This window comes from Melopsittacus undulatus, chromosome 6 (assembly GCF_012275295.1).
Source record: "Melopsittacus undulatus isolate bMelUnd1 chromosome 6, bMelUnd1.mat.Z, whole genome shotgun sequence".
Lineage (NCBI taxonomy): Eukaryota > Metazoa > Chordata > Aves > Psittaciformes > Psittaculidae > Melopsittacus > Melopsittacus undulatus.
Window position 1 is genome coordinate 27,610,309 of NC_047532.1, and position 12,435 is coordinate 27,622,743.

The window sequence follows — 12,435 nt, forward strand, 5'->3', positions numbered from 1 at the left end:
ATACTTAAAATAGCTGGAGCAACCTGTCCTGTGACAGGCCCTTCAGCGTTTAATTACAGCCCTGCCAAACCCTTGTCTGTTTTTGCAGCAATGCTGAGCCTCCAGGCCAAGCCTCCAGAATAAAGGAGCCGCTTTGCTATTCAAAGGGGACCAAAGGCAGCACCACTGCAACCCAGCATGGAGAGGAGCTGAACAAAAACCTTTTTAAAGATAAAATGGAAGAGGGCAGATTCAGAAGAAGGTTCAGAAAACAGACAGGCAATGAAGAGTCAATGCTGAGCACTAAAAACGTGTAGTTAGAAGAAAAGCGTTTTGAGTCTATTTACTAGCCCTGTGTGCTCCCACGCTTCATCTCGACACGAGCACTGACGTAACCCCCAGCAGCACAGCATGGGCACTAAACCCAGCAGGGCTATGTGTTCCTGTGAATACAGCTATAGCCTTCACTGACAGCATGAAAACTCAGGTCACTGGTTTCAAGCACTGTTGCGGAGATGGGTGCTTAAATGGCTGAACATGTGCTAGGGGTCACTGTAGAAGCAAAGACCACGGAGAAGGGTTATTTCTCACCCTGATAATTCCCAGCTCCTCTCCACTGGGACACTGCTGTCACCTCTATCCATGGCACAGCCCTGTGGCTGCATAACCACACCTGGACTTTGTGTGTCCATCCTGTTCCAGAGAGCCTTCCTTGCTAACTCTCCACATCTCAAACTCAACAGGGCCACCTGCCTGGTACAGCCATCCCCAGCTGCATGGCTACTGCCCTGGGTGGAGATGGGGCAGGTGTCCAGTGACCAGCACCAGGCAGCCAGTGCTGAGAGGAGATGAGGATATAAAAATAAACACCAAACAGCTGGCGTGTGCATCACATGCCGAGTGCAGGGCAGCTTTATGTAACTGGGCATTACAGCCCACAATGCATGCTGCTGGCAAACATGGTTTTAGCTGCCCAGACCCCAACCACTGGCTGCCTGACTGCAAAAGCACAGGTCTCAGTAAGTTTTCAGTTGCATCCCCTAAACAGAGCCTTCCAACTCCTCAAAGGTGCAAGTCATATGAAGAGAAGCATCTTTGACATCAATCAATTCCCTTTTCTTATATAAAGCCTGGAAACCATCAATAAAAAGTAGGAGACTACGAGACGACAAGAAGGGCCAAGGCCATGGGCACAGGGTCACCACGCAGTATATAAGGAAGAGACCTTTCCCCACCTTCCTGTGCCAGGCAAAAGTCTCAGCTGCACGGCATCTCTCCCACCATGCCTGCTCATGCCACTCTTCTGCAGAGGACCACCCAGCACTCCTTCCCACTCAACTGCAATGGATGCTTCTTAGCTTAAATAACAAGGACAGACTTTTGCAGCCAGAGGATGCCTATCTTCTACTAGCTATTCCTGACAGCATGAGATCACTGCCAGTGGAGGGGTAATCACTTCTCCCTGTTTTCCTTTCCCAGGCAAGCACAGAATGCAGCCACTTGCAAGGACAAGGTGAGCAGTGGCAGCTATAAGCTGGGCAGAAGATGGCCACATCCACCAATGGCTTCCACAGCCATATGAATTTGAGCAATGCCAACCTCCTGGCTGATGACCACAGCAGCAATGTTCAATCATGCCCATAATTGCACGCGTGAGCTTGGGAGGGCTTGGCAGCCCCACGAGCGAGTGATAGAACAGAAACCAAACACCTCCTGGGACTGGGCAGCACCTCTTTGGACATCCCTCCTGGGAAACTGCAACAGCAGTAGGAATGTCTTGATGCTGTCCTACCTACACCCCTTTGTTCAGCTATTCCCCTGCAGCCTATGTTACCATGTACCCAAACCAAGGGGCTCCAGTCACAAAGCATGGAAGATTTGCCTCTGCTCCCAAACTTGGGCTCCTGCGCATCCTGCTTCATCCCGCATCCTGTGGGAGTGTGCCCCCACCAGAGCCTGTGGCACCTCCTGCCCCAGCGTGGGCTCACTTCACACAATTACTGTGCTCATAACTCCAAAACCACCCACCTCTTCCTCCGCTCTGGAGGCAGGTATTTCTTGCATGTTTCACTAAACTCAACAGATGGACAAAGTCTCCGCAAATTATTTTTGCCTTCTGGGCATAAATCACATGCGGGAACTGCACTGCAGAGGAGCAAACCTTCACAATGTGGTGAATGTTGCCCAAAAACATGTGCCCTTGGAGGTCAGCCTATCAGCTAAACTACTATTTCCCAGGCAGGGAGTGTGGATGGCCTGCGAAATCATCTGTATTTACCAATGATTTGCAGGCAATAAGTGCATTGAGGGTTGCTCCTGCTCTGCTCTCCTCCAGCCTTCCTACTCACACCACTGACCTTCATTCTAGGCAGAGGTGCGGGAAAAAGCAGGCAAGGCAGAGGTGAGGATCAGTAAAGCAGCAGGGAACAGAACTCCCCATTCATTCCACTCCAATGCTGAAACCCAGCCCCAAGGACCCCAGAGCATAGGGGCTCCCAGACCCCAAGCATGGACTTCTGCCTTCCTCTATAATCCATGTTCCCCAAGCGAGGTGTCAGGTGCAGCAGTGGTCCTGGTCCCCACAGGGGCCCGTGTCCCCAGCTCCCAAGCCTCAAGCCAGTATCTGTGCCAGCATCCATGCCAGCAGGTTGACCCACAGGAAAGGGAGGCAGTGGAGCTGGGTCTGAGCATGGGGAGGAGAAAGGAAGGTGCCCACAACAAAAGGAAGGAAAATAAAGCTGTGTGAAAAAGTGCTGACAAAGACAATGAACCCATGAAAGAACCTACCCTCCCCAAGCCCCCGGGAACCAGGAGGAAATCATATGTATGCATGCAGGACACAGCTTTTCCAAATAATCACTTCCAGACCCATGGCCCCACCACCCTGCAGTGGATGGGGGGCAGAGGTGGAGCCTCCCTCCTGCATCCAAGAGCCAGGCAGGCTCAGGAGGTCACTGATCCCCATGCTCTGAAGGTGGGAGGTGCAGCCCAGGGCAGCCCCCTTCTCCCCGGCCCAATTAGGAGAAGAAAGGCCACTCACTCATAGAGCCAGTGAATGGGTGGCCAAGGGGGTTCCTTCTGTAAGGAGGTGCCCTGGCAGCCCCACAAAGGCAGCCCTCGGACTGCAAACAGAGCTGCGCGGGCTGTGTCGCCCAGCAGCACAGTGGGCAGGCACAAAGGACCTATTTTGCAGGGTGCTTTCAGTTCCCCAGGCACCCTGCTGCTCCTCAGCCTCATGTGTGAGATCCAGCCTTCCACTGGTTCTTCCAGGGCCACTCTCTCTGCCATGGCTTGGTGGCCGTCATCCATCAGGCTTCTCAACATCAGAATGGAGCTTGTTCACTGTACCCCTCCTGTGCAAACAGGCTCCCCCGTCTGTCCCAGGCATGGCCGGAAGGGGCCTCCAGACACAGCCCATACCATGCACCCTCTGCCCATGGCCTACAAAAGACCTGTCCAGGTCAAGGAAACACCAGTCCTGCCTTGGCCAGAGGAAAAAAAAACAAAGGGGAGCATTTTGCCAAAGCAGTGTTTGCACAAGTGACTTAGTTTCTCATTTTCCCTTAAGGCTGTTCAATGCTGCTTGTTTTCTACTCTGTCACAAGTGAATTTCCTTGAGAAGCTGGTTTTTGTGTGACAGCAGGTGGCAGGTATTTTCGGAAAGCCAAAGGCTGATTGCATCCGTGACAGGGAACACCTTCCAAGGGGTGTTGATGAGATCCCTTGCAGGTGATGGGCAGTGGTGGGCAGCAAAAGGCTTTCTGGAGAGGAGCTGCCACCTTCCTGAGGGAGGCACGCTGCTGCTCTGCCAGCCCAATATTGTGTGCAAAGGTCAGGGCTGAATCATACCCAACAAACAGGGAAGCCCACATTGCCTGGCTACTGGGTTTCCAGCTTCTAAAGCCACCCTGAGTTAGAGAGCTTGCCAGGGATGAGGAGACACTGCTCCTGCAGATGAGCTGTACGCAGGCAGGCAGGCAGCAGGGCAAGCGCAGGCAAAGGAGACAGGCTGGCACCAGCTCAGGCTAGGGCATCACACCAAGGGTTACACAGCCATCCCTAGGGACAGAAGAGTCTTGTCCAAAGAGGGGATCCTCAGCCTGGGCTGGGGAGGGATTACTGAAGGTACCAGCAGCGCGGCTGGAGACATCACATACGGGCCACAAGGGTCTCAAGGTTTCTGCAGAATCCAGGGCAGTGTGAGGCTGCACGAGGTACTGAGACATTGGCCCGATGATACAAGTCTGAGCCACAAAGCAAGGCTCAAAGTGCTTGGGCACGTGTTCCCAGCCAGGTGCTCTGAGATCTGAAGCCTCTTTATTTCCCCAGTGGCCTGTCTGCAGCCTGGCTAATGAGAGCTTCTTTCCAGGCTGCTGCCATCAGGGAAAGCAAGGAGAAATCCAGCTCCCAGGTTTTCTCTGTCCCAGTGCTCCCGCTCTCCTGCTGTCCACATACAGCCTGTGCCCAGGGAGCCAAAGGGCTGGGCTTGCACAGCCCGGCTCTGTCCTGCACAGCAGGAACACCCAGCCTCGCTGGAAGAAAAAGAGGGAAGTTTACTCAGACTGCAGTGGTGCAGGTTCAGAGGCCAAAGGGGGTGGAAAAGTCGGGATACCAGCTGACTGGAATGGAAACTCACCCCCCCTTTCCAGCCTGAGCTCAGCAGGAGGGGGCAGGGTGCTCTCTGTTGAGCTGGAGGGTGCCAGCCCTGCCCAGACCCTTTAACAGGGTTCTGCACCTTGAGAACACGAGGGTGCACCCAGCCCTGGGAGCCAGGTAATTTAACACAGCATGTCAGACCTATCAACCCATCAGAGCTACACAACCAGACACGGGACACCTCATGCCAGGCAGCACTGGTCAGTCTGATGCCCTAAGGATATTAGTGCTCCTCTGTCTGCTGATCCTACAAATGCTTGCACTGCCTAGAAGGTGCACAGAAACACGGAGCTCTTGGGGGTCCCAAGACAAGACCCAGCACCTACCAGAGCCATGTGCACAGCACCCACCCCCCCCCTCACCAGCCAAAAAAGGGGTCATGTGATAATGGGAGACACCTTTACAGCAGGATGCAGCCCTGCAGCAGGGACACTAAGGCACAGAGTGGGCGGGTGCAGCAGAAGAGCTGGAGTTTTTCCATACCAATGAAGCAGGGCTGTCCACTCGCTCCTGTTTCCACACCCCACCCAGCCCACAGCTGCCCCCCACGCAGAGGCTGAGCTTCCTGCACTTACACACAGTTACAGCCTTAACAGGTATTCCATGGACAGGATACAAAGGACCTGAGCACTTCAGCAGCCAGAAGGAGAGCTGGGAGCATCCCACTTCCATTGCATCCTCCTCAGGGCCTTCTGGCATCTGTCAGAGCCCATTGCAGTGCCCAGCTGGGACCCACAGTCTGGGCACACACAGCTCTGCCAAATCCCGGCAGAGATTTTTTCTTCTTCACTAAGAGCTTCACTAAGCAGCCTGTGAATTGACTTAACAAGTATGGCAGAAATATGCCACTGTTTCAGAGAACTTCTGTAGCACTTGGGAAGGTTATTTATAGCCTTGAGCAAGCAATCCCAGACTAAATCACACTGCAGCTTTGCTCTGCGCTGCACAGCCCTGACAGAGCATGTCATACTCCAGAGGTGCCAGCACAAACAGCCCCCAAAGCCGCCAAGTCGCTCCTAGCCAGCTAAAGAGGTGCAGAGCTTCACATAACCAGTCTTGAGCTTCCCATCCCTCCAGGAAAAGGGACCTGCTGGGTAGGGAGTCTGAAGCAGAGATCGGAAACTGAAGACCCCATCAGAGCTGCCTGCAATTCAACTCACTCCTAATGCTTTTGTGTATGGCCCCTATGTACACAACAAAACACACAGGAGTGGAAACACACATGCACTCACTGCTTAGTGTTCATCTGGGGCTACAATCCTTTTCCTGGTGTAGGATGTATCTTTGCAGCAATCAGCAGGCACCTCCAGAGCTCACAGCCTTGGGAGGGCAGCAGGCAGTTTTGCTGAAGGGGTTCATAGGAAGGGATGTGCTAAATCAGACTAAAGTCTCTTTCATGTCCCATCTCCAAACATAGACAGCAGCAGATGCTTGGTTCAACTTCAGTTTCCCACACAAAGTACTGACAAATACGAGAGAAAATGCCTGGTTGCCAAGATCCCTTAAGGGGAAAAAAAAGAAACCTGCCACCCAAACCCCCAAACCCCACCTGCTGCCCAGAAGAACAGCATTTCCCTCCCAAACCTCTAGTGTCACATTTATCTGCAAACAGGTCTGGTATCAGGGACTCCAGGTTTCAGCATGCCTATGGCAGTCCCAGACTGCAGGCAATGGGTCTGCCCAAAGACCAAGGTTTATTTAGCCCCTTCTCCCTGTGCCTGCAGATGACATGCGGCAAAGAGGGACCTTACACTCATCCACCCCTTTGTTGGGAACCACACACATTAGGATATTGTGAATGGATTAACGAGTCTCAGGACTGAAGGACTGACATCTGTTTCTAAATAATAGGTATATGGTACATGGGATCTTGCTCTGGACCACAAGGTCTCCAGGGCAGGAGGAGAACCTAGCCCACTGAGCTCCTGAGCCAGTAACCTCCTGAGGGGCCACTAACAGCTTCACTGTGCAAACTCAGCAGTACTCAGCACCCCTGCACTTAGGAGTGAGCAGGTCTGGCACTCAGGTGACAGGCTTCACCACCCCATTTACCTCCCTCTACATGCAGATCTCCCTGGAGGTGTTGGAGTAGCCTGAGTCATGATCTCTGAATGTGCAGAATTGCTGGTGTTGCACAAGGTGGCCCTTGGGTTTTGTTCTGCAGCACTGAGGGTTCGAGAAGATAAGGAGTAAGCTCACATCCCCCTTCTCCTTGCACAGACCTGGAGGAGCTGTGCTGGGTGGAGAAGGACAGGAGGCATCTTTACTCTCTGCATACCCATTTATTTAATCAGAAAATCACTGCACAAGTGGGAATTTCTGTCCACTCCCCTGCACCCTGCTGCAGCTCCCAGCTCTCATCCAGATGCTTCAACTAACCCAAGAGGCCAGGCTTTTGATTTTATTAAACACTTCAGACCACAAGACACAGAAGAAAATGAATGTCCTGCCTCCCCTTGGAGACAGCTCCTCCAATTCCCAGCAGCCCAGCCAAGGCACCTCTGGGACACAGAAGTGTTTGGTGCCAGGAGAGGTGGCCAATGAGAACAGATCCAGAAGTGTAAAATCTATTACTGTTCTAAGAAGATGGAGTGGCATTTTCCAGCTATTGGATATATCTCCAGAAAATGGATTAACATAATCCTTAGAGGACAGTTTGCTCAGACTTGGTGTCCCTGTGCCAGGGCATACGGCTTCACTGAGGACAAGCAACACAAGTCTCCTGATAGCATTGCATGTGACAACATTTCTTGCTTCAGACAGAGTCCATCACTCTGTGCTGGAATATGGCCCAAACCCTGACTGCCCGCAACTACCCAGGCCAGGATGCCAGGACTCCCTCAGGAGAAATGACACCATGGATGCCAGCAGCTAGTGTTGAACCACTACATACCACGATGTGTGCCATTTAAAGGCAGCAGCAGACAGTGTAGGTCTAAATGTAAAAATAAAAGTAAAAACTAAACCAATCAACCAGCACATACCAACTCAGACCAGCATTGCTCCCCTGCAGTGAGCCCCAAGCAACTTCGTCAGGAATCCCAGGCTGCAGGAGCAAAGAGCAGTGATTCAGCTGCCGAGGGCTGTAACACCAGGATCCCCACTACCCTCACTAGAAGCAATCCCAGGAGGCTTTTAGGAGACAGGCACGCGAGTCCCGGCGCCCCAGATGAGCATTTTTCTTCGTTAATCTTCCCCAAAGTTCTGCTCTAAATCAGAGTTCCTCATTGTTGTGACTCGCACTGGATGCCTGGCCAAAACAAGAGCAGTGCAGGTTTAAACGTTTGGGATTTTTTTTGGATAAAAGGAACTAAAGGAGTAAGCATTTAATTAATCTCCAGAAATCTAATAAAAGGTTGGAGCAATTGCCTAAGCCATCTGTGTTCTGTGTCTGGCATCAGGGACTGCTGGAGAAGCCCACAGATTCGGAAGCTGGGTTTCATACAGACTGTGCTTCGCATTAATGCATGCCACAGGATACCAAATAAGAGAAAGAGGAGCTAACAAAGACTAATACGCACCACCCCATTAAGGCAGCCAGGCTGGCAGCATGAAAAAGAGATGAGCCATGAGCAGACCGAGGGCAATTGAAGCCCTTTCGCACTTCTAACCCCCCAAGATGGGCCACCCAAAACTGGCATAGAAGAGGTACATGGGATTTAGAAAGAGAGATGCTTTCAGCTTCCCTGCAGATGAGGAGTGAGCAGGTGCTGGCAGCAATCAGCTCCAGTAATTCAGCAGCAAAAGGCTGCAGAGCTGAATTTGAACAGCCTTTCCCAAGAAACAGTTGCAAAGCAGGTTTAAGTTTGTTCCATAAACAACTCCTGGGCTGTTTTGCTCTGCAGCAAAGCGCCTGCGGTCAGGCAGGAATGGCCTCTGCAGAAAAACCCTCCCAGCCCTGAGAAAAGGTGAAAAATATCACACCCTACAAGGAGCTGCAGCCTCGCCCCAGGTCACTGCACACAATTAGTGCCAAAACTGTGATTTATTATTTTTTTTCCCTGCCAACACACGTGCTCCAAGAACAGCAGCGTGCGAGGGATGCTTGCCTCCCTGCCACTCAAAACTGTTGTACACTGGGCTTTTCCCAACTCAGCCTCACCAAGTATCTTGTCAGTGTGATAACTGTATCCCCTGGGAACAGCAAAAGGAGCAGGATTTTATGTTTCCCCTTTACAAATTTCATGGCCAGCTACTTCTCAGTTAGCTGCTGGCCAGCGCTACCTGCTCAGGGCTGGGCAACACGAACAGGTAACTCGGCTTTTCCCAGCCTGCTGTGAGATTGCAAGTACTCAGCCTGTGGGAAGCCACAGCCTAAGTGGAGTAAGAATAAGAGGTCGGGAAAAAAAAGGAAGAAAGAAAAAAAGCGTGCTTCCTGCCAAATCCACTAGCAAGAATGGCTTATATATATGAGGAAAAACAGCAATCTTTTATTTTGGGCAGGCAGCCCTGACCTCAAATGGCATGCAGTCTTTCCTTCTGCTTACAGAGTTTATCCCATCAGGGAGCACCAGGGTACACGGCATCCTACAGACACCAGCCGTTCCCCATCACACCAGCACTCCAGCATTACCCACCGCACTGGGAGCACAGAGCAAAGCCCGAGACGCCGCTCTTTCCCGGGGAGATACACACACACATGGGAGAGTCCATAGCTCTCTGGGGCCAGCGTCCCCAAGCAACACCCTGCAGAGCCATGGAGGGATGCAGGGCCAAGGAGGGATGCTCGGGTGAGGCAGCAGGGTGACCCCGCTCCAGTTTGACCCATCCAACCTGCTCCGGCATCCTTACGGGATAGGCGGGAAGCCTCGCCCAACTCTTTGCAGCTGAGTTCGGGGAATAGCAGGCAACGCCAACAGGAAGGGCTGTCGGGGAAAGAGGGGAAATCCTAAGGCTATGCCAACAGAGAGCTAGAAAACGGAATCCCGAGGGGTCGGAGTGTGAGCGCTGGGCAGGGACCCCCGCGGAACCCCTCCGCGCCCGACGCCCACCTTGGCCTCGAAGCAGATGCCGTGCTGGAAGGCGTCCTCGTTGTGCAGGGGGATGCGGAGGTCGTGCCGGTCGTCCACCAGGTTGTACTTGGACTTGGCGGGCATGGCGGCCCCGCGGCGGCCGGGCTGCCCCTGCAGCGCGCCCGGCGCCGCCGCGGAACCTCCGCCCTTCGCCGCCGGCCGGCCCCGGGGCGGGGACGCGCCGCCGCGGAGCGCGGAGGAAGGGCGGGGAGCGGAGGGGGTCTGGCAGTGCGGGGCTCCCCCTCTTGCAGCGGGAGGGGCGGGAAGGCGTTCCGAAACGAGCCCCCGGAGGGGCGCTGGGGATGGCGCCGCTGACACCTAGTGAGTGGTGCCGGGTCTGCACCCAGCCCCGCCGAAGTTCCGAACAGAGGAAAGGGGCCGGGGCACAGCTCAGCCCGGGGTGTGCTGCCGAACGCCGTGAAGCCTCCCCGGGCGCACATGGCAAGCCTTCGGCTGGGAGCGGCGCCCCGAGAAACGTGTACCTCCTCTCTCGGGGAGCCTGGAGTGCTGCAAGCGCTCAAGCCATCCACGTCTTGGTGTCAACACCAGACATGATGGAAATCAAGCAAGCTGGAAGTAAAAATATCTCCATCTTGTGCTAAATAAAAGGCCAGTCCGTGTGGTCAAACTAGATCCTATTGTGCCCTACTTTATAAAACCCCTAAAAGCTGTGAATGTGCTCACACACACCCTGAAAGCACCCCAGAGTTGCCTTCCAGCTGTGCAGGGACCCAATCATGTATCTCTGACTGCAAGTCCAGGCTGTTTCACCCCTTACCCACACATACAGAGTACACCCTAAGGTATGGCTCCATTCTTCTGTGTTTTAATACCCACAGATGCTGTATAACTACTGCAAAGCTCATCTTACTGCAGTATGGCCAAAGAGTTCACACTGGCCTTCACACACGCTAGAGGCACCATTTGGAATTAGCCTTTCCCAAGGCAGATGCATCCTCCCTCTCCACAGGAGACCCATAATTCCCAAAGCTCTTGTCCCACCCTGTTTGTGCAGTCCTACACACCAGAGTACATTTCCTCTTCTAAATGACTGCAGTGCAAACCACACTGCTGGCTTTTGACCCTACTCTGGGCATACAGGGCCATTGATTTTTCAGACTGAATCAATGTGGTGAAACTTTGAGTTCATAACATAGTTCAGAGCCAGCCACGCCATTTCAGCCACATCTAAGAAATTTTTCTCAAACTGGATCAGGTTTTCTACTATTCCCAGCAGCTCAGATAACAGGCTGGTCACACACTGCCTTTTCTGGGCAGAAAGGGTGAACACCCACAATGGACTTGGAATCACTTAAGCCTTGGCCAGGTAGATATTAGTGGTGGGATAGTCTTGAGCCTGGATGTGTTCCGTGGTGCTTGATGCTCTGAGTTCTTACAGAAAGTTTCTGTTTACCTCTAGCAAAGTCTTAGCTGACAACACTGAAGAGGTTCCAGGTGCTGTGAGTAATACAACCACTGGAGAAGTCTCCTGTCCAATACCAGCTCCAAGCAAGGTAAGCTTCAGGATGAGAGCAGCAGGTCAGGACTGTGCCTAGGTGATCTGAAAGTATTCCAAAGGACAGAGAACCCACAGCTTCTTTGGAGCCTTGTGCTAGATTTGCTTAAAGTTATACAGTCTGCCAGCTGCTGTCTTTCCACAGCTAGCAAAGGCCCATAGATTTAGTGAAGAGCTGAATTCCTGCGTGGAAAGCTTGCAAGCATCTCTTCAGTGAATGGCGCCTTCAGGGGGGTTTTCCCAGGCAGACGTGTTTGATAGAAAAAGCCTTCAGAGCCTGACAAGCAAACCAGCTGCTCCCAGGGGGTCCCAGTGGGTTTACTTGGCAGCACTGTGGCAGCTCACAGACCCTTGTGTGGTGGGTGCTCTGGGCAGCCCCACACCCTGCTCCTCTGCCTCTTCTGCCGTGACAGTGGCTATTCTCACCGACTGCTGCAGTGCCCAGAGTCAACCTGTAGACTGCCCTTAAATACTGGGGGTGAGCCAAAGGACAAGCCTCACTGCAGTTCTGAACTCTGTTAGTGTGCCTCTAGCACCAGCAGCTCAGTGCTGCTGCCCCATATGGAACAGCAGCCCTGGGAGGGGAAGCAGCAACTCTTCCTGCAACCAGTTTGTCCCAAACCCCCACCTGCCTGTTGCCCCAAGTGTGATTAGGTGGTATTTGCTGCATCAGGCAGTGGTCCAAAGTCACACGAGCTCTGCAGGTGGCTTCTCATATGATTCTACCTTCCTGTTATGTTACAAAGATTAACTGTGTCTTTTTTTTTTGTCCCAGGATTCCCCTGACTTTGCACTATGCCTGCTAAACCATCACCTTTTCCTGGAAGAGCTTTTCTTGGCTTTTGATCCTAGGACATTGAGACTAGTCCACCACCACCACACAAAAAGATACAGGAGATCCCCAAAGAATAGGAAGAGGATTAAACTCACACTCTTGTTTGCCCTGAAAGTGCAGAACCTGTCTCCTCCCTTTCCAAATCAATAATTAGAAACCCTGGAATTGCAGGCTGAAGTTGTATAACCGGTTTGGTTGGTTTTGAGGACACGGTGGCTGGCCTGCCTTGGCGCAGCAGTCTGGGACAAAGGTCCCATGTGCCACCCGGGCAGGAGGGGATCTCACCTGAGCCTAGGAGACACACGGCAGGGGACATGGCCCGGGCCACCCTGAGGGCTCATCAAGGGCATTTGAAGGACACCTCCACTAGCGGTGGACCCCAGTCAGCCCCGGGGCTGTTCAGCCGCGGGCGGGCCAGTGTAAGAGGAATCGCTCCC

General features: G+C 53.0%; 1 protein-coding gene across 7 annotated transcripts in view; it reads right to left on the reverse strand.

Annotated features, from left to right (window-relative positions):
• LOC101873575 (carboxyl-terminal PDZ ligand of neuronal nitric oxide synthase protein) overlaps window positions 1–9,774 on the reverse strand; it is a 45,263-nt gene extending 35,489 nt beyond the window's left edge. For 6 of the 7 annotated variants that reach the window (XM_034063637.1, XM_031047202.2, XM_034063636.1 and 3 more), the window contains exon 1: window positions 9,627–9,774. In XM_034063637.1, the coding sequence (XP_033919528.1) occupies window positions 9,627–9,731 (105 nt within the window). In that variant the 5' untranslated portion in view covers window positions 9,732–9,774. Of the gene's footprint in view, window positions 1–7,619; window positions 7,816–9,626 lie in introns of those variants that run through there. The other variant, XM_031047201.2, reaches the window with a different exon arrangement.
• Window positions 9,775–12,435: the final 2,661 nt, after the last annotated feature.